Genomic DNA, 22,545 nt, shown 5'->3' with positions numbered 1-22,545 from the left:
CGGGTCAGACAGCATCTCTGGAGAAAAGGAATAGGTGACGTTTCGGGTAGAGACCCCCCTTGCACGTTCTCCCCCCATCACTGCATAGTTTTCTCCGTGTTTCCTCCCACACTCCAAAGACGTGCAGGTTTGTAGGTTAATTGGCTTTTGAAGTTGTAAAATTGTCCCTAGTATGTAGGATAGATGAAAATATGTAGATTGAGCAAGCAGTAAGGAAGGCCAACTGTATGCTTTCTACTTGCTGCAAGAGGATGTAAGCACAAAACATTTTGCTCTAATTATATAAACTTTTTGGTGGGAATTCATCTGGAGTATTGTGCGTAGGTCTGGCCTTCCTACCAAAAGAAGGATACTTGTGACTAAGGTAGTGGCACGTGAAGATTCGTGAGATTCATTCTCAGCATGACAAGTTTGTCATGTGAGGAGAGCTAAAACAGACTAGGCTTGCTCTGTCTGGAGTTTAGAAGAATAAGAAGTGATCTCGGAAATGTGCAGAACATTTGCAGGTCTTAAACACATGGATGCAGAGTTATGCCCCAGTCCCACTTAGGAAACCTGAACGGAAACGTCCGGAGACTTTGCGCCCCACCCAAGGTTTCCGTGCAGCTCCTGGAGGTTTTTGTCAGTCTCCCTACCTGCTTCCACTACCTGCAACCTCCGGCAACCACCTGCAACCTCCGGGAACCGCACGGAAACCTTTGGTGGGGCGCAAAGTCTCCAGAGATTTCCGTTCCGGTTTCAAAGGTGGGACAGGGGCATTAACTGTTTGTTTCCTCTCGTTGGGGTGTCTGAAATCATGAGGCATAGTCTCAAAATAATGGCATGATCTTGTTGAATGGCAATGTGGGCACAAGTCAAATAGCTTACTCTTGCTTCTATTGATCTTGTATGTTCATCCATCTGTGTCGGACAATCCCTTCTTGGGAAAGGGCTGATTTATAGCTTTACAATGCATGTAAGCAGCAGAGTTGCTGCAAGGTGAGCAGTGAATCTGCTGCCGGTTAAAGGAACAAACAGTAGTATGTTCAAACTCATAAGCTTTTCCTGCAAAACACTGAAGTTTAAACATATGCGATCGCCAACCAAAAGAATCCTGTTCTTCTCAAGAGAATTGAAAGCCCAGTTGGATGGTGAGCCATTTATCTGGACTCTACTGCTTTATCTGCGTCTCCAGATGTGGACTCAAACCTTAGTTCTAACGTGTTCAGGAAGGAAGTTTATAAATAGACGTATCTTGCAATTGCTAGGCGACTCATAATGAGTAATGTTATTGGATAGAATTAGTGGGTAACAATGCCCATAACTCTGAGTAATGCTACTTGTTGAGAGAGAATCGAAAACTGACAATATATATTGAAGTTAATTTTTCCGCTTGCATTTAATTTGATTACCTGTGCTACAGTGGGTTGATTGCATTCGTCGAAACAGGGCGGACCACGTGAAGGTTGCAATCTCCCACCCCTGTCTCTGGTGCTGTGAGGCAGCAACTCTACCGCTGCGCCACTGTGTCACCCAATGCAGGAACTGTGGCAGCCGATATAAGTTCCCAAAAACAACAAACTAAAATAATGTGATATGGACCAGAAAATCTGTTTTAATCATGTTGATTTGTTGGATAAATATTGGTCAGGGCACTGGGGACAACTTGCCTGCTCTTCTTTAAATAGTGACATGGAATCCCATGCACCTTCCGGAGAGGACAGGCAGGGTCTTAGCGCAGGCAGGGTCTTAGCGCAGGTCATTTATTTTTATTGTGCTTCACTGATCCCTTAATCTTAATTTATATTCCACTTCTTTCAATTTAGCTAGCACTTCAAATGGGTTCAGTTAGAACAAATTAATCTCCGCTAGAATAGCGATTACAGTCTTTTTGGCAGATGATCTGTTACTCTCATGATGCAGATTTGGAAAGAATGTGGAGCATTAGAATCCAGTTGAATGACTGTAATAAGGGGAAAATAATTGGCATTGAAATGAACTGTATTCTTCACAATTATGCATTACTCCTATGTTTTTTTTTAATGTTTGATTGTTGCCAGAACACAAGGCTTCTGTGTTGCCTGAGCTGAATTATCCAATGTGAAATGATGTTAGCAATCTTGGTTCTTGTGTAACAAACATCTGGTTTGGACATTACAGCAGATTTGGTGAAAGCATTCATGGGAATAGAGTACATCGGATTGTCCCAGGCACCGTGAGGCAGGACAGACAGTGGTGCTTATTGTATATGATTTCACAAAAATCTACAATGAAAAGAAATACTGAGCCGTGGCTTTCATTTTATTTTTGCCTGACTTTTCTCCTCTCCTGAAAGTACTGACTGTTTCTGGGGTACAGACAGCATCTCACTTGAGGAACTTTGCTAAGCAAGTTTAGTGAGTGGCCCCAGACTATTCAGCTGCACAACATCACAGTTATGCCTGACCTCCCTCTTGCACAAGCGCATTTCCCAGCAAGATGCCAGTTAGGACCAGGACCGTATATGCTCCTCTTTCCTCTATCTGTAACCACCCATCCATTTTCTGCTTCAAAAAGTATTCTTTAGTTTAGTTTTAGTTTAGAGATCAGCACGGAAAAAGGCCCTTTGGCCCATCGAGCTGTGCCGACCAGCGATCCCCGCACATTAACACTTTCCTACACTCACTAGGGACAATTTTACATTGATACCAAGCCAATTAATGTGCAAAACCTGTATGGAAACCGGAGCACCCGGAGAAAACCCACGGGGAGAGCATCCAAACTCCGTACAGACAGCACCCATTGTCGGGATTGAAGCCGGGTCTTTGGCGCTGTAAACGACTCTACCACGGCATCACCATGTCGCCTGTTGCTGAATATCTTTGTGTGCCTTCATGATGTCCCCTCTTACTTGCAGCACCAGTCCTCCAACACAAGCCCTGCAACCGTTCTCTGTTCCCAATTCTTAGATGCTTCTTTTATTTTTCTCTGCAGCATGAAAGGTGTGGTGCGACTATGATTGTCTCAGCGTACGGATTTAGCAACATAGCTCAACATTATGTTTGCTTTCATTGTTACTTTGCAGTGATATTGGAAGACAACTGGATTACTTTACTTGGATCACTCCCCAGTGGCTGACGGCCAAAAGAATTAGGAGCAGGAGGATGGCACTCGGGTCGTTCAGGCCTGCTCTGAAACTTGTTTAAGAACGAACTGCAGATGCTAGAAAATCGAAGGTAGACAAAAGTGCTGGAGAAATTCAGCAGGTGCAGCAGCATCTATGGAGCGAAGGAAATAGGCAACGTTTCGGGCTGAAACCCTTCTTCAGACTCCAGTTACTCCAGCACTGTGTGAAACGTCACCTATCCATGTTCTCCACAGATGCTGCCTGACCCGCTGAGTTACTCCAGCACTCTGTGAAACGTCACCTATCCATGTTCTCCACAGATGCTGCCTGACCCGCTGAGTTACTCCAGCACTCTGTGAAACGTCACCTATCCATGTTCTCCACAGATGCTGCCTGACCCGCTGAGTTACTCCAGCACTCTGTGAAACGTCACCTATCCATGTTCTCCACAGATGCTGCCTGACCCGCTGAGTTCTCCAGCACTCTGTGAAACGTCACCTATCCATGTTCTCCACAGATGCTGCCTGACCCGCTGAGTTACTCCAGCACTCTGTGAAACGTCACCTATCCATGTTCTCCACAGATGCTGCCTGACCCGCTGAGTTACTCCCAGCACTCTGTGAAACGTCACCTATCCATGTTCTCCACAGATGCTGCCTGTCCCACTGAGTTACTCCAGCACTCTGTGAAACGTCACCTATCCGTGTTCTCCACAGATGCTGCCTCTCCCACTGAGTTACTCCAGCACTCTGTGTCTATCTTCAGTTTCAACCAGCATCTGCATTTCCTTCCTAAACATATAAGAGTGAGTTTAGAAAGATGTTTCTGTTCCTGAATTCTGTATGGAGCGACAACCTTTGCTTTCAAATTGGGAGCGGATTCAACTCTCTCCCCTTCACAAACTGGCCTCCAATTTCTCAGAATCAATTATCTTATGATAACTCCTTTTTGTGCAAACAGAAAAGGTGAAAGTCAGATAAATGCCAAATCCTGTTGTCAATATTTATACATGCATGTTATTTCCAGATAATGGCACCGCCTGGGAGAGAGGGAATGCAGGGATTACAACCCAGGGGTATGGATATTGATTTCTCTAACCCCAAGTAACCCCTGCATTTCCTCTGTCCATCCCTCCCCCACCCAAGTTACACCAGCTTCTCGTTCTCATCTAGCAAACAGCTAACATAGAAACATAGAAATTAGGTGCAGGAGTAGGCCATTCGGCCCTTCGAGCCTGCACCACCATTCAATATGATCATGGCTGATCATCCAACTCAGTATCCCGTACCTGCCTTCTCTCCATACCCCCTGATCCCCTTAGCCACAAGGGGCCACATCTAACTCCCTCTTAAATATAGCCAATGAACTGGCCTCAACTACCCTCTGTGGCAGAGAATTCCACAGATTCACCACTCTCTGTGTGAAAAAAGTTCTTCTCATCTCGGCTTACAATGGCTTGTTTCCTTTATCATCGTTACTTTTTTGCATATCTTACATTAATTTGTTCTATATCTCTCTACATCATCGTCTATATCTCTCGTTTCCCTTTCCCCTGACTCTCAGTTTGAAAAGGGTCTCGGCCTGAAATGTCACCCATTCCTTCTCTCCAGAGATGCTGCCTGTCCCGCTGAGTTACTCCAGCACTTTGTGTCTACGGTTTAAACCAGCATCTGCAGCACCTTCCAACACATTAAGTAATTGATGCATATGTATACAGTCACAGTCATGGTTCAAATATTCAATGAGCCTGACATAAACTCACCAGCGAATGCCACAGGTCAAAATTTGCTTTTGGTCTTTATTGCTAAATGAGTGCTAGGCTGTTGGCCATCATTCTGATCTTTGTTTTCATTGTAACTGGAGTCAAAAGTTAAATTGACAGCATAATGGAGTGGCCTGCGCTCTTCTATATGTTCTGTTCTAGCAACCCAAAGACTAATTTCTACAGAAAGATAGCCACAAAAAGCTGGAGTAACTCAGCGGGTCAGGCAGCATCTCTGGAGAGAAGGAATGGGTGACGAGATGCTGTCGGTTCCGCTGAGTTACTCCGGCTTTTTGTGTCTACTTCGTTGTAAACCAGCATCTGCAGTTCCTTCCTACACAACTTATTCCTCCACTTTTCCCCAATGTTTTATACCTTCGGCCAGTTTCTTATTTACTGGGTACACGCACAGTGCCCTCCATAATGTTTGGGACAAAGATCCATCATTTATTTATTTGCCTCTGTATTCCACAATTTCAGACTTATAATAGAAAAAAAATCACATGTGGTTAAAGTGCACATTGTCAGATTTAATAAAGGCCATTTGTATACATTTTGGTTTCACCATGTAGAAATTACAGCAGTGTTTATACATAGTCCCCCCCCCCCCATTTCAGGGCCCCATAATGTTTGGGACACAGCAATGTCATGTAAATGAAAGTAGTCATGTTTAGCATTTTGTTGCATATCCTTTGCATGGAATGACTGCTTGAAGTCTGTGATTCATGGACATCACCAGTTGCTGGGTGTCTTCTCTGGTGATGCTCTGCCAGGCCTGTATTGCAGACATCTTCAGTTTATGCTTGTTTTGGGGGCTAGTCCCCTTCAGTTTTCTCTTCAGCATATAAAAGGCATGCTCAACTGGATTCAGATCAGGTGATTGACTTGGTGCTGAGCACTCTCTTATACCTGCATTAAGGAGGCAATTAAACACAGCTGGGCAATTACAAACGCCTGTGAAGCCGTGTGTCCCAAACATTATGGTGCCCTGAAATGAGGGGGACTATGTATAAACACAGCTGTAATTTCTACACTGTGAAACCAAAATGTATAAAAATACCCTTTATTAAAATCTGACAATGTGCACTTTAACCACATGTGAATTTTTTTCTATTACAAATCTCAAATTGTGGAGTACAGAGGCAAATAAATAAATGATGTGTCTTTGTCCCAAACATTATGGAGGGCAGTGTAGTTTTGAACTGGTCAGTAATTTTCTTTGGCAAATTTACCTTTTGGACATCTGTGTTGGTAATTTAGGATTTCCACTCCCCACTTGAATTGTCCCCGCTATAAAGAATTCAAGGTGACTGGATTCAGGAAGCAATAATACGATAGGGTACGATAGAACTTTATTTATTCCAGGAGGGAAATTGATCTTAATCTTGCCTCTTGATCAGATAAACTATTTTATATAAACCAGGATGATTGGAACTTCAGACAAAATCTGTAGGAAGGAACTGCAGATGTTGGTTTAAACCGAAGTTAGACTGCAGTCTGAAGAAGGGTCTCGACCCAAAGCATCACCCATTCCTTCTATCCAGAGATGCTGCCCGACCCGCTGAGTTACTCCAGCAGTGATCTCCTCAGAATGCTGGTCAGTGTCCTTCCCTGAGCTCTGTCAGCACTTGGACAACTGCTCTTTATTTATCCCTGGGCTTTGCAGCCTTTTTCTGTTGTTGCAGATTACGAGTTGATGAGATTATGTGCACTATTTCCTCGGCTGTTTTATCCTTTAGGAAATTTATTGGGAATTTTTGTATAGGGGCCATGTGGTTGAATATTAGATTTTAATGATGCAGGTTCACCAAACCTTGTTTGATTGCATATCAAGTATTGAGTCTGGTGAATGTCTGAAAGCTTTTTGATAATTGTGATTAAAATATAAAGCACCCTTGTGTCAGTCCATATGCCTTCCAGCTTCTCCATTGCTGTCTGAATACACTCCCAGCGAGTTCAAAAGCTGATCTTACTAAGAAATGGCTGCCTCTGGCACTGAACTAATCATGTCCCATGGTAGAACTGCCTGCTGATCTGACCAGGGTAGATGCCACTGCTTCAGGGCTTCGATAACAGTGCATTGGGAAATAACTGACAGTTTGGCGATTTTCACCTGCATTCAAATTATTTTGCATTTCAATAAAATGCAAACAATCCAAAATTAACTTTTTCTGTCTGCTTCCTGAAATATAATAGACAATAGACAACAGGTGCAGGAGTAGGCCATTCGCCCCTTCGAGCCAGCACCGCCATTCAATGTGATCATGGCTGATCAGCCACAATCAGTACCCCGTTCCTGCCTTCTCCCCATATCCCCTGACTCTGCTATCTTTAAGAGATATATCTAACTCTCTTTTGAAAGCATCCAGAGAATTGGCCTCCACTGCCTTCTGAGGCGAATTAATCTCATCTGCCTGTACCTGATCCATATCCCTCCATTCCCTGCATATTCATGTGCCTATCTAAAAGCCTCTTAAACACCACTGTTGTATCTGCCTCCATCACCAACCCCAGCAGCGTATTCCAGGCACCCACCATCCTCTGTAAAAAAACCTGCCCCGCACATCGCCTTTAAATGTAAGAGATGGCCGGGAGGAGAAGATGCGAGGGGGGTGGGAGAGGAGGTGGCGGGTGTGTTTCAAATGAGAAAACACAAGTATTCCTGTAAAGAATGTAATAAAAAGGAACTGCAGATGCTGGTTTACACAAAAGGACACAAAATGCTGCGCCTAACGGGAGCGGGTCAGGCAGCATCATGGTTGGGGTGAGAGCATGGCGATGTGAGCGCCCTCCGCAGAGTGCGCTTGCTTACTCCAGCACTCTGTGAACCGTCCCCAGCATGTCTTCACAGGCTGCCTGACCCGCTGAGTTACTCCCTGCCCCGCACATCGCCTTTACCTATCCATGTTCTCCACAGAGGAGAAGATGCCCGGGGGGTGGGACTCCAGCACTGTGAAACGTCACCTATCCATGTTCTCCACAAGATGCTGCCTGTAAAGAATGAGTTACTCCAGAACTGCAGATGTGGTTTACACATCCAGGTTCACCAAGATGCTGCCTGTAACTCAGCGGGTCACTCAGCATCATGTGAGAACATGGATAGGTGACGTTTCTCAGAGATGCTGCCTGAGTGAGTTACTCCAGCACTCTGTGAAACGTCACCTATCCATGTTCTCCACAGATGCTGCCTGACCCGCTGAGTTACTCCAGCACTCTGTGAAACTGTCACCCTTTACAGAATTTCTCCATTACAGAGGATGTTGCCTGGAACCGGGGACAGCTTCCAGCACTCTGTGAAACGCTCAAGGATAAGGTTCTCCACAGATGCTGAGATGAGGAGAACTTTTTCACACAGAGAGTGGTGAATTCTGGAACTCTCTGCAGAGGGTAGTTGAGGAAGATTAAATGCTATATTTAAGAAGGAACTGTGTGGCCCTTGTGGCCAAAATCAGAAGGTACACAAAAGGCATGTACGGAGAAACTCAGCGGGATGATCAGCCATGATCATATTGAATGGCGGTGCAGGCTTGAAGGGCCGAATGGCCTACTCCTGCACCTAATTTCTATGTTTCTATGTAACTGTAGATGCTGGAAAATCGAAGGTACACAAAAATGCTGGAGAAACTCAGCGGGTGCAGCAGCATCTATGGAGCGAAGGAAATAGGTAACGTTTCGGGACGAAACCCGGAAGGGTTTCGTCCCGAAACGCTGCCTAATACCTCCAGGATTTCGGGTCTGAAGAAGGGTTTCGTCCCGAAACGTTGCCTATTTCCTTCGCTCCATAGATGCTGCTGCACCCTGCTGACTTTCTCCAGCATTTTTGTGTACCTTAAATGCAGGATGTTGGTCAGCAAGTACAGAATGCTTTTGGGGAGATTGAAAAATGTATCCCATGTGTGAGACTGGGAATTGTATCTGCCAGGATAAATGCTTTGCCAGGAAAGGGCTCGCTTCTCCTCCTTGATTTCTTGCCTTTTATCCTGAAAAGACTGACTCATGCCGTGGCACAATTCCCTGTGCACTGATCATTCCACATGCCGGAGCCTTGGCACTGAGTTTGGGCAAGCAATTTGACTCTCTGGGCGGGGATGTCACAGACAAGAAGTATAATCTGCATAACTGTATCTGTGCCACAGTTTAAGTCTGTTAATCAGAATAACATTTAACTGTTTCTTATTGTGCATGGCTGTTCAAAATGCTGATTTGTTGTTTGGATTTTATTGCGGTGATCCTAAGTGATAGGAGCAGAATACAAGATACAAGATACAAGATACATTTAATTGTCATTTGGACCCCTTGAGGTCCAAACGAAATGCCGTTTCTGCAGCCATACATTACAAACAAATAGACCCAAGACACAACACAATTTACATAAACATCCATCACATTGCTGTGATGGAAGGCCAAATAAACTTATCTCTCCACTGCACTCTCCACCCCCCCGATGTCAGAGTCAAAGTCAAAGCCCCCGGCTGGCGATGGCGATGGCGATTGTCCCGCGGCCATTAAAGCCACGCCGGGTGGTGCGAGGTCGCACACCGGGTCTTGGTGTTAGAGCCCCCGGCGTGCGCTCGCAGAGTCTCGCGGCCATTCCAAGCCGCGCGGGGCGGGGGCTCAGATGTCAGGCCCCGCTCCAGGAGCTCCTCGACCCCGCAACTCGGGCGGGGGAAGTCGCCGTTGCGAGAGCCCTGAAAAAGCGGTCTTCCCATTCGGCCCATCAAGTCTACTCTGCCATTCAATCATAGCTGATCTATCTCTCCCTCCTTGCAGGCGCAGTCTTAACCTCCATTTTCTGTTTGTGATGTGAAATCCGTCCTGTTCACCCTATATGGAGAGGTAGCATGGTTAGCCATTGATAACCTGGCAAGACAGTGCATTGTGCCAGCAGCAACAGCAACCAATGCCAGAGGTGCTCGTGCTTGTGAGAGAGCAGGCACGTACCACATCTTGAAGGGTTCTTTGCTTCTCACGCAGCAGAAATGCCATCCTTTCATGTTTACAGCCTTTACACTGATGTTGGCAGTGGTGCCGAATCCATAAAAGGGATTAAGTCTCCCAATTGTAGAGCTGCAAAGTCAAGCAAACTCATTTAAAGTCAGGGTTTCTGCTTTTAAATATGTATTATGGCCCTGTATGTTTAAGGCCAGCAGTGCCTTTGAAAATACATGTAAACGAATGGCTGGAAGATTGCAACCTTCACGTAGTCCGCCCTGTTTCGACGAATGCAATCAACCCGGCATGCACAATCAAATAAGATCAAATAGACCAAGTTGTCCTGCAACTTTAGGCTGTGCACGCCACACGCAAGAAGAAGAAGGAATCACTACAATCCCTCTCTGTTAGTGTCGCCTGTGATATTGTCAGGGGGGAACTTGCTGGATAATGGCACAGTGATGTTGAAGACAAAATGACACATCAAGCCAGGCTGCCATGTGAGGAGAATATAGAAGCCTTGATAGGAAGTGGCTCTGGATGAAGTTGCTGTGAAGATTCCAAATGATTCAGTCAGCGTATACCTCAGAGCAAATATGTTGTACTTTATTTAGATTAACTAATAGATTCAACGTGAAAGATAAGTACATATGAACAGTTTTATTCTAATTGTGGTTTAAATTGTATTATTTCATTGACTTGGTTCTACGAATAACTGGTTATTTGTGACTCATCTTTTGCCGTCTCCCTTTCAGAGTGGCCCAGGCCTATGTGAATCAACGCAAACTGGATAACGAGGTAAAAACTCTGCATTTTTTAGGCAAATCTTTAAAAACTCTGCAGATCCAGGCAGCTCAATTTGCCAAACAGACACAGCAGTGGCTCGGTATGGTGGACAACTTCAACCAGGCGCTAAAGGTAAGTTGAAACATATAACCATATAACAATTACAGCACGGAAACAGGCCATCTCGACCCTTCTAGTCCGTGCCGAACAAATAATCTCCCCTAGTCCCATATACCTGCGCTCAGACCATAACCCTCCATTCCCTTCCCATCCATATAGCTATCCAATTTATTTTTAAATGATAAAAACGAACCTGCCTCCACCACCTTCACTGGCAGCTCATTCCACACAGCTACCACTCTCTGAGTAAAGAAGTTCCAACGGAATCAACGTTTCATATATCAAATGCCTTCTTCACGACCCTAACCACCTGTGTCACCACCTTCAGCGAGCTACGGACTTGCACCCCAAGTGTTCTCTGAACATCAATGCTCCCACGGTCTCTGCCATTTACTCTATATGAATTTCACCTCCAAAGTTCATTACCTCACATTTATCTGGATTGAATTGCAAATAGGATCAACCGTTCCCCATTTAAAATGACAATTTTCAATCAAATTCAACTTAAAATAGCTAGGGGGGGATTTATTTTCCCAACCAGAAAATAATTGTGATTTCTTAAGAGCCCACATTTAGCCAGTGATCCCGGATCGTAAGGAAAATTGTTAACGGTGGGTCCTATGACAGAACAAGCTTGCATTTGTATCACACCTCGTGTGTTTAGCGTTTTACCAAATCCAGTCGGTGGATTTATTTTGAAATTCTTTCACACTCGAACTTGGCTCAGTGGCCACACTCGTCTAAGCGCTAACACTTCTCTAAAGTTTACAAATGCTCTGGCTGGAAGTTGTTAGTGACATCTGTGTGTGGACATGCTATGTACCTAGAGTACCGCAACTGAACGTGCAAATTGTTTATGTTCTTGTCATATTCCTTGGTGGGGGTGTTGTGTGGGACAGTGGGGGGTGGAAGTTGGCTGAATTTACACAATTGTCTTTTAATGGTGGGAACAGGAAACTGGGTGGATCTGATTTCTGGCATGTTGCCAACTTCACTTACACTACAGTCAGTAAAGAAACGTTAAACCTTGAAGTAATGAGGCACTATATCTTTCCAACAGCTGTCAGAGACACTGTTACTGCTTTTAGTCTGCAGCAACATGATCACTTAATTACTCCAGGTTAATGACTATCACACTGTTGTCCTTTGTCAGTGCCTTGAATTTCCATAAATAGCTTGTCAGCAACTTTGAATGCTTTGTCCGTGGTGGGTTGCATTTTTTACTGAGTGGCACAATCACTCTTTTAATTCCGGGTTGTATTGTGATGGTATTACTAGATGGTAGTTACACATGCCAGGTAACTTTATGTTCTTGAGTTAATAAAATAATTCTTATTCAAATTCTCCTTCCCATCTTCAGATTCAGATTCAATTTTAATTGTCATTGTCAGTGTACAGTACAGAGACAACGAAATGCATTTAGCATCTCCCTTGAAGAGCGACATAGCAAACGATTTGAATAAAAAAATAATAAGTGTCCGGAGGGGGGGGTGGTGATTGGCAGTCACCGAGGTACGTTGTTGAGTAGAGTGACAGCCGCCGGAAAGAAGCTGTTCCTCGATCTGCTGGTTCGGCAACGGAGAGACCCGTAGCGCCTCCCGGATGGTAGGAGGGTAAACAGTCCATGGTTGGGGTGAGAGCAGTCCTTGGCGATGCTGAGCGCCCTCCGCAGACAGCGCTTGCTTTGGACAGACTCAATGGAGGGGAGCGAGGAACCGGTAATGCATTGGGCAATTTTCACCACCCTCTGCAATGCCAGGTAGATTTTTAGTGAAATGACTTGCAAAGCGTCATCTCGGTATTTTTGTTAATGCTGCTCATACTTGCATGTGGCATCGGATTAGAGTGGGAAAACAGTTAGTTTAATGTTGGCACTTTATGAAAGTTATCTGATGATGCATTTAAACCCGATGTTTGAAGATCACTCTTGAGCACTTTCCTCATTTTCCAAAGTTATTCAAATATCTCTCACCAAATTGTCTATTGAAATGGGACCAAACAAGTATGCAGTTTGCCTCTGATCAAGAGCCCACACCTGTAGGTATCAAGGGATCAATCTCACTAGAGTCCAGGCTAACTATAGATGCTTCATTATTTTCAGCTTCCCAGCTGCTGCTCAAAGCAACTGGATAAACAGCCCTTTATCTATAATGTCGAAGTTTTAAAGCTGTTCAGTTCCTGCTCAATAATCACATTTCACAAGGGGTGGATTTTAATGGAAAGATGGATCTCAATATATTGAGGTACTTATATTTACTTTGGAATCTACACCTTTCCAACCTGGTCTCCTTGAATGATCAGATCCATAAGATTCCACTCTGCCAATCGTACTGATTTAATCAGCGAGAGTGTGCAGGATGATGTGGCTTCATTTACCCATTATGTGCCAGAACTTGCATTCACAATGTTTAGTTTAGTTTAGAGATACAGCGCGGAAACAGGCCCTTTGGCCAACCGAGTCCGCGCCGACCAGTGATCCCCGCACACTATGCCCCTGTCCCACTTAGGAAACCTGAACGGAAACCTCTGGAGACTTTGCGCCCCACCCAAGGTTTCCGTGCGGTTCCCGGAGGTTGCAAGTGGTTGCCGGTAGGTTGCAGGTAGTGGAAGCAGGTAGGGAGACTGACAAAAACCTCCGGGAACCTCACGGAAACCTTGGGTGGGGCACAAAGTCTCCGGAGGTTTCCGTTCAGGTTCCCTAAGTGGGAAGCAGAGTTAATATCAATCGATGATATTAGTAATGTAGGAATGATATACATGAAATGTTTTTAATATATGTACCTGCCTCCATTAAAAAGATTATTTTAAAAAATAATAATAATCTACAAATCCTCATGTCTTTTGGGATGTTTGGGGGAAACCGGAGGAAACCCTCGCGGTCACAGGGAGAATGTGCAAACTCCACACAGACAGCACCCGAGGTCAGAATGGAACCCGGGTCTCTAACGCTGCACCACTGTGCCTCCCAGTTTTATTCCTCAGTTGAAAAACTCTTGAGTAGCTAAATAAGTTTTTTAAAAACCTTCTTTTAAGTTGTCTTTTGAATATGATCCAGGATTTTTGCTCTCAGAAGAGTCCTTTTTTTGGAATCATATGGTGCAACACAATTGTAAAAAATAACTGTTTCAGGACTGGACGAGGGTTGGTCAAGATTATAAATAATGATCTCCTTTTCTTTTCACTATTTTCTCTCTCAACTTTCTTCATTTACTCGTTTTCTTTCTTCGCACACTGTATATTTCACATCTTTCTATCCTTTACTATCTAACTTCTTTTTCTTATTCTCATCTTTTTTCAATGTAACAAAAAAAAAAAAAGAAGTTGTACATAAAATGTATTATGAAAATATATATTAGGCACTTTGGTGCCATATGACTGTGCTTACTTCTAATAAAATAAAATATTTTTTAAAAAAAATTTAAAAAAAAGAGTCCTGATGGTTAATCGTCAAATCGTAGGGACCAAGGAGTTGTCAGGCGCTCCTAAACTGTAACCAAGCATGGGTCAATCGTATTAAGAAGGAACTGCAGATGCTGGAAAATCGAAGGTGCTGCTGCACCCCCTGAGTTTCTCCAGCATTGTTGTGTACCATGGGTCAATCGCGGCTGTTTTGGAGAAGGGCAGAGAACTAGACAGGGGAAGGTTAAAACCGTTGACATTACCGCTGCTGAATGAATGCAGGACTCAGCACCATCTGCTGGCTTGTGGAAGGAAATCAATAATACTGTGATCCTGACAAATCAGTAGATTGTAGCCATCTTGTTTGACTGGTTGAAAAAAGACAAGGCTCTGATGGGGGAATGCTTGTTCAGGGACACCGGGGAACCATTGTCATTTTGTCAAAATGATATAATGTGTAACTGATACAATAAGACAAAACGATTGTGTTACACATCTGCAATTATTCTAAAATCCTCAAGTTTTATTCATCCAACAGTTTTTTCCAAAAGTCACTTCTGCCCCACGGGATGTGAATAGTAAGGTGACTGAAACCAGAGCCTTTCCCCCCCCCTTTCCTGAAGCAATATTACAGTCCTTGCACAAGCTGTGATCTATTACTAAGTTTCGTTCTTGGGACTCATTATTTACGAGGATGTTGCCAGGTCTGAGCTATAGGGAGACGTTGAGACGGTTAAGAAACAGTTAGGCAGGTACATGGAAAGGACAGGTTTGGTGGTATATGGACCAAACACGGGCAGGTGGGGCTAGTGTAACTGGGACATGTTGGCTGGTGTGGGCAAGTTGGGCCTGTTTCCGCGCTGTATCACTCTATGACTGTATGACTACCTTTAAAAAGGAGGCAGTGTGTCAGAAAGATAAACATCAAACCCTTTGGCTCATGAAGTTGGTGCCGAACATGATGCCAAGTTAAACTAATCACCTCTGCTTGTGCATGATCCATATCCCTCCATTTCCTGCATATCCATGTGCCTATCTAAAAGCTCTTGCATGCCACAAACGTATCTGCCTCCACCACCACCCCTGATAACGGGCTGCAGGCGCCCACCACTCTGTGTGAACAAAGAGCCTTGCCCTGCACACATCCTGTGAACATTCCCCCCTCCAACCTCCAGTCTTTGATATTTCCATCCTGGGGGGAAAAAATGTTCTGACTGTCAACCCCATCTCTGCCTCTCATCATTTTACATACTTCTATCAGGTCTCTCCTCAAACTCTTGCATCCAGAGAAAATAATCCAAGTTTGTCCAACATCTCCTTGTTAGTTATGTCAACAGAGCAGACAGATTTGTACACACCATGGCCCAATGGGACTGGAAGGCCAAGGAACACTGTTTTAAGTGTTTAAGAAGGAACTGCAGATGCTGGAAAATCGAAGGTACACAAAAAAGCTGGAGAAACTCAGCGGGTGCAGCAGCACCTATGTGGAGCGAAGGAAATAGGCAACGTTTCGGGCCGAAACCCTTCTTCAGACTGTTTTAAGTACTTCTTGGTAAACTGTAAGTCGGCCATCCCATTTTTGCGGCTAACCAGCGGTTTGCATCTTGCAGTGTAGCCTCTGTATTTCTGTTCATGAAGTCTTCTGCGGACAGTGGTCATTGACAAATCCAAACCTGACTCGCAGTCGCTGCCTCAAAAAGGCTGGCAGCATCATCAAAGACCCACAACATCCTGGCCACACACTCATCTCCCTGCTGCTTTCAGGTAGAAGGTACAGGAGCCTGAAGTCTGCAACAACCAGGTTCAGGAATAGCTACTTCCCCACAGCCATCAGGCTATTACATAGAAACATAGAAATTAGGTGCAGGAGTAGGCCATTCGGCCCTTCGAGCCTGCACCGCCATTCAATATGATCATGGCTGATCATCCAACTCAGTATCCTGTACCTGCCTTCTCTCCATACCCCCTGATCCTTTAGCCACAAGGGCCACATCAAACTCCCTCTTAAATATAGCCAACGAACTGTGGCCTCAACTACCTCTGTGGCAGAGAGTTCCACAGATTCACCACTCTCTGTGTGAAAACCTGTATTAAACCTGGCTCGGACAAAACGTTGATTATCAATAACCAATTATCTGTTATTTGCACTTTATCATTTTATTTATTCATGCGTGTATATATTTATATTACGGTATATGGACACACTGATCTGTTTTGTAGTCAATGCCTATTATGTTCTGTGAGCTGAAGCAAAGCAAGAATTTCATTGTCCTATCATCACACAAGGCTCTGCGACATAGCACACCCTAGCCAGCAGATTTACTCAACACTAGCTCAGTCAAGCACACCTCTCCATGGTACGAATTGCTTGCATGGAGCCAGCAACTATTTCCTGTTATTGTTCAGCTCAACTATGGTCTTGTTGAGGTTTCGATTGATTCACCATTGCATTGTCTCTCGGCAAAAATAGAAACCTTGCAAAAATGCAGGCACTTAGGCTTTTTTAAAAGCTTTGAAAAACTGGCCTGCCTCCCGGGGTCTATTTGGCCAGCTATCGCACCTGCCCTGTCTCCCAGTATCCGACCTTAGTTAAAGCTGGAGTCGGGGAACTAGAGCCAGGATGGGCTATTGTGTTGATGGGGTTAGAAACTACTCAATGGTTCTTTATTTGTCACACATGCATCTGCACAGTGAGATTCGAGTTGTATGTGTGATATATCGCACATGCAGGCGCCCCCATTATTAGCGCCGTTATTCGAACGTCCAAAGTCCGGCCTGTCCGCGCGCTCGATGTACTGGGTTAGTTCCCGTGAACCGAAATCCCTCTCTCCTTGCCCGACCATCTTTGTGTCCCACCATGTTCCACCGTCCGACGAGCCTTTGTGTGCGTTCCCAGTCCCACCAGTCATTGGGCCGGGTTCCTGGAGAACTCCCTGATCCCTCCCCTCATTTGGAGTGGTCACAAACTTGAGGCCGTGGGGATTGGAGATGCAAGATTATTTGGGTTCTGGAAAAGGAGAAGGCATTTTGCAGCCTTGCAATTGACTTTCAAGTGGGTAAATGACTGAAGCAGCGAGCGGTTCCGCATCTAAGAGTAGGCTAGTTAGGACGGCTGACTTATCAATCACAATAATATGGGAGTTGTATATTCTCACATTGAGAATGGTGCCAGGTCCTCGTCTCTTGAGCCCTGGTTGGAGAGAGACTCTTGGATCAGACATTTAGTGGCTCTCTGCGGAGGCACTGAGGGGGTCATCGTGTCAGTGTCACGTTACATCTGTGATGGCAGGGAGTGAGAAGGAAGCGATCGGGTATGGGGGAGGGAGTGGACGGGTCGGTGCTTGAGAGGTGAGCGAGGGAGAAAGCAAGAATGGCGACTTCACAGTGTGGGTGACGGAGCAGAGGCTGGAGTGATGTCGTGGTTCTGTGGGTGGATATTGAAGGCGGTGGGTGGCGTGTGTTTAATGGGGTTGGCGCCGTAAATCACTTCCCTGCTTGGGGCTGCAGGAAGCAGACCATGTTGTCCCGCTAGTGCCCATCCGGGAGCTACCTGAGACAGCGTAGAGCAAGCTCCTGCAAAAGGAGCGATGTACAGGCATTGACATCCCCAATGCAGGCATGGCAGGAAGGTCACAGGTTTGTCTCGTGACACAAAGTGCACTTTGAAATCTAACGAGTGATGTGAAACAGCCCAGATATGGTCAATACCATGCTTCAATCTGGAAGAAATCAATTTTTAATTGCATAACCTTGGAGGGGGGAGAAAAACAGCATAATGCAATTGACAAAGCTTTCTATTTGGAAGGTTGGCAAGACTGGACAGTAGGCAAAAACTGCCAACATGAAAATGTATTTATAGCAGCACTGTAGATGGCAGCTGATTCTAAATCCCATCAAGATATGACTGTAGACACAAGGAACTGCAGGTGCTGGAATCTTGAGCAATAAACAAAGTGCTGGAGAAACTCAGCCTGTGAAGCCATGTGTCCCAAACATTATGGTGCCCTGAAATGGGGGGACTATGTATAAACACTGCTGTAATTTCTACATGGTGAAACCAAAATGTAATAAAATGGCCTTTATTAAAATCTGACAATGTGCACTTTAACCACATGTGATTTTTTTCTATTACAAATCTCAAATTGTGGAGTACAGAGGCAACTAAATAAATGATGGGTCTTTGTCCCAAACATTATGGAGGGCACTGTAAGGAGAGAAGAGTGGTGAAATGTAACGCTGGAGGGATATAGGTGAGCGGGAACAGTGGAGGAGAAGATGGGGGGGTGGGGGGGGGGGGGTTTAGACTATATTTGGCCCAGTAAGGATAAAGGGTCTTCAGTGAAAAGCTGCCTATCCACGGTCTTCTGAGATGGTGCCTGACCCATTGAGTTCCTGCACTTTGTGAATTTTTCCTCAAGACACCAGGATCTATATATCCTTGTGTCTATAAAATCATGAGAGGAATAGATCGGGTAGACGCACAGAGTCTCTTGCTCAGAATAGGGGAATCGAGGACCAGAGGACATAGGTTTAAGGTGAAGGGGGAAAGATTTAATAGGAATCTGAGGGGTAACATTTTCACACAAAGGGTGGTGGGTGTATGGAACGAGCTGCCAGAGGAGGTAGTTGAGGCTGGGACTATCCCAACATTTAAGAAACAGTTCGACAGATACATGGATAGGACAAGTTTGGAGGGATATGGGCCAAACGCAAGCAGGAGGGACAAGTGTAGATGGGACATGTGGGCAAGTTGGGCCGAAGGGCCTGTTTCCACGCTGTATCACTCTGTGACTCTAAGGATAAAGGATGGTTGGCTAACAAACTGCCGTGAACAGCGCTCACACATTCATCCTACTGGAAACTTTGTTTTCTCCTCAGGAAATTGGTGATGTGGAGAACTGGGCAAGAAGCATTGAGATGGACATGAGGACAATCGCCACTGCCCTCGAGTACGTGTATAAAGGGCAGCTACAACCTGCAACGTGATGCGAAATCGAAATGCAGCCATTTTGTGAGGAAGAAACCAAATCACCTTCGGAAGATAAAGCTGCCACTATAAACACAAGCTCTGCAAATGGAGGTTTCCTACAGGTTGAATGCAATAAGCCTGGAATGCCCTTCCTCATTCAAATGAAGACGAGAACTAGAATATATCCATCCCACTGTGCTGGTTGTCTGCTACAATAATGTAAAAATGAATGCACATCAGCAAGACTCCATGCATCTGCTTTCCTGGAATGTAACAGTCCAGAAAATATAATATGTCCATGTTAAAAATCTTCAATAAATACCTGCGGGCCTATTTCATATTTCGCTGCTAAAATAATTTGTGCTGTCTCAGGATGTTAGAGTGATAGTGTGAAAACAGGCCCAACTTGCCCACACTAGCCAACATGCCCCATCTACACTAGTCCCACCTGCCTGTGTTCGGTCCATATCCCTCCAAACCCGTCCTATCCATGTACCTGTCTAACTGTTTCTTAAACGTTGGGATAGTCCCAGCATCAACTACCTCCTCCGGCAGCTTGTTCCATACACCCACCACACTCTGTGTGAAAAAGTTACCCCTCAGATTCCTATTAAATCTTTTCCCCTTCACCTTAAACCAAGCAGCAGTTTGTTTTAAAGCAAACACATAATCTGAATATTAGTGACAGAAACACTCAGTGGAATGCTACCCTAATGAAAAGAAAATGATTACAGTTTAATTGGTACTTTACAAGCCCTGTCCTTGGCCAAGAATTTAGCATCATGTGTTGCCCTGTACTGTTTTCCTGCAACTCTTTGTCAAATACCGGGCTTTGTTGCTTCTCATTGCTGCAGTGGAATGATGGCAGTTGCCAGTAAGTCGTAGTTGTTCCTATATCTTTGCCCTGTCACGCTAGCACTTTCCTTGCCAGACCAATCGATGAAGATGATAATTCTTCCTGAGAGGCACTTGTGGTGGATGTCCACATTTACCAGCTTGTTCTATACTTCTATACAGTTACTTTTCCTTCTGAAGAAGGGTGTCGACCCGAAACGTCACCCATTCCTTCTCTCCAGAGATGCTGCCCGTCCCGCTGAGTTACTCCAGCTTTTTGCGCCTGTGAAGATTAGCACCTTGGATAGAGTCATAGAGTGATACGATGTGGAAACAGGCCCTTCGGCCCAACTTGCCCACACTGGCCAACATGTACCAGTTGCACTAGTGATGATGGGACCCGGGTCCCAATACACAAGGGATGATGCCTTTGGAAGCCTTTAAGAGGTCAGTAACTTCATAGAAACATAGAAAATAGGTGCAGGGGTAGAGGCCATTCGGCCCTTCGAGCCTGCACAGTCATTCAATATGATCATGGCTGATCATCCAACTAAGTATCCTGTACCTGCCTTCTCTCCATACCCCCTGATCCCTTTAGCCACAAGGGCCACATCTAACTCCCTCTTAAATATAGCCAATGAACTGTGTGGCCTCAACTACCTTCTGTGGCAGAGAATTCCACAGATTCACCACTCTCTGTGTGAAAAATGTTTTCCTCATCTCGGTCCTAAAGGATTTCCCCCTTATCCTTAAACTGTGACCCCTTGTCCTGGATTTCCCCAACATCGGGAACAATCTTCCTGCATCTAGCCTGTCCAACCCCTTAAGAATTTTGTAAGTTTCTATAAGATCTCCCCGCAATCTTCTAAATTCTAGCGAGTACAAGCCGAGTCTATCCAGTCTTTCTTCATATGAAAGCCCTGACATCCCAGGAATCAGTCTGGTGAACCTTCTCTGTACTCCCTCTATGGTAACTGAGGGAGTAAGTCGCTTGCCTTTGCTCATGCTCACTATGAACCTTTGGTTCCCCTCGGCTTGTTGAGGCTAGTCTTGTGTTCTCGTTAGTGAAGGAAGTTGTTTCTTTGTACAGTGGGTGGCAAGTTCCTCTGAATTGTGTCTCCTTTAACGTCAGTTTGTTTTGCACTGAATCCCACAGAAGGTGACGAGGAAAGTCCTTCCTTTTAATTCCCTCCTGGAGCCTCGTGGAAAGCTGACATTAAAGGTCAGGAAGTGTCCCGAATGCCTCTTGTCTGAAAGCAAGTAGCTGTGTTGAATCAGCGGAGATTAACATCCCCATGGACTGGTCGTTTAAAGGAAGCTTGCTGCTGTTAGGTAGACGAGCTTTGTTTCAGAACAAAATATTTGGCAGCGAATAACCAAAGAGGCGGATGCAAGAATGACCTTGTTCACCCCCCATGCGCACACACACCCATTCGCGCGCACACACGCACACACACACACACACCCACACACACACACACTCGCACACACACACACACTCGCAAACCCACAGACACACACACTCGCATACACACACACACTCGCAAACCCACAGACACACACACTCACACACACACTCGCACACACACACACACTCACACACACACACAAGCACACACACACACCCACACACACACACTCGCATACACACACACTCGCACACACACACACACACACACACTCGCATACACACACACACACACACTCGCACACACACACACACACACACACACACTCGCATACACACACACACTCGCAAACCCACAGACACGCACACACACACACACACACACACACACACACACACACACACATACACACACACACACTCGCAAACCCACAGACACACACGCACAGACACACTCACACACACACACGCGCAGACACACACACACACACACACACACCAAGTTCCTCTTCCACACTGAATATATGGAATGTCTGCCAATGTTGCACGATCTCCCTCTGGCTGTGTGAATTTTCCCCAGGTCCTCAGGTTTCCCCCCTACATCCAAAAGATGTGGAGGTTGATGGGTTAATTGGTCTCTGTAAATTGCCCCTCGTACATGGGTGGCCGGTAGACTCTGAGCGGAGTTGATGGGAACATGGGAAGAATAAAATGTTATTATTGTACATGGGTGGTTGATAGTCGGTGGGGGCTTGGTGGGCCGAAGGGCCTGTTTCCAAGCTGTAGGACTCTGTGATTCTACAATTTGTTGGCTTTAATTTTCCTATTTTACTGGCCTGGTGAACTTACCGAAATCTAAGATGTGCATTTACTAGAATACACAATGATACTGTTGTAAGGGATGAGATTTAGAATCGGGCTGGGCTAGTTCCTGATTCAGCAGCGCCACCAACTGACAGTCATGGTTACTGCAGTTATTTGCTTGATGATATTTCCTGGTCATGTTTCTACATTAAAATTGTGAACTTTTGTAAATGAGAAGGAGATATGATCTCTTGGGTTTGCAGACCCTACAGTTTGAAATCTTGTTTTTAAAGCACTGTTAGAATAATATGTTACGGAGGATGTAAAAGAGCAGCCAGGATGTCCAGTGCTGATTACAACCCTTGCTGAAAGGTCTATGTGCAGGATGTTGAATGAAGATAGGATCTGATTCAACAATTACACCCTGAATGACCCAACAGCCTGTT

The 22,545-nt window shown here is 45.1% G+C and overlaps 1 protein-coding gene across 2 annotated transcripts in view; it reads left to right on the top strand.

Annotated features, from left to right (window-relative positions):
• Positions 1-19,393, top strand: part of bloc1s1 (biogenesis of lysosomal organelles complex-1, subunit 1) — a 45,579-nt gene extending 26,186 nt beyond the window's left edge. The window contains exons 3-5 of one of the 2 annotated variants that reach the window (XM_055664632.1): positions 10,535-10,591; positions 10,622-10,697; positions 18,963-19,393. In XM_055664632.1, the coding sequence (XP_055520607.1) occupies positions 10,535-10,591; positions 10,622-10,697; positions 18,963-19,070 (241 nt within the window). In that variant the 3' untranslated portion in view covers positions 19,071-19,393. Of the gene's footprint in view, positions 1-10,534; positions 10,698-18,962 lie in introns of both variants that reach the window. The other variant, XM_055664631.1, reaches the window with a different exon arrangement.
• The last annotated feature ends 3,152 nt before the right edge of the window (positions 19,394-22,545 follow it).

This window comes from Leucoraja erinacea, chromosome 40, assembly GCF_028641065.1.
Source record: "Leucoraja erinacea ecotype New England chromosome 40, Leri_hhj_1, whole genome shotgun sequence".
Taxonomy (NCBI): Eukaryota; Metazoa; Chordata; class Chondrichthyes; order Rajiformes; family Rajidae; genus Leucoraja; species Leucoraja erinaceus.
This window is presented reverse-complemented; position numbering and strand designations above follow the sequence as displayed.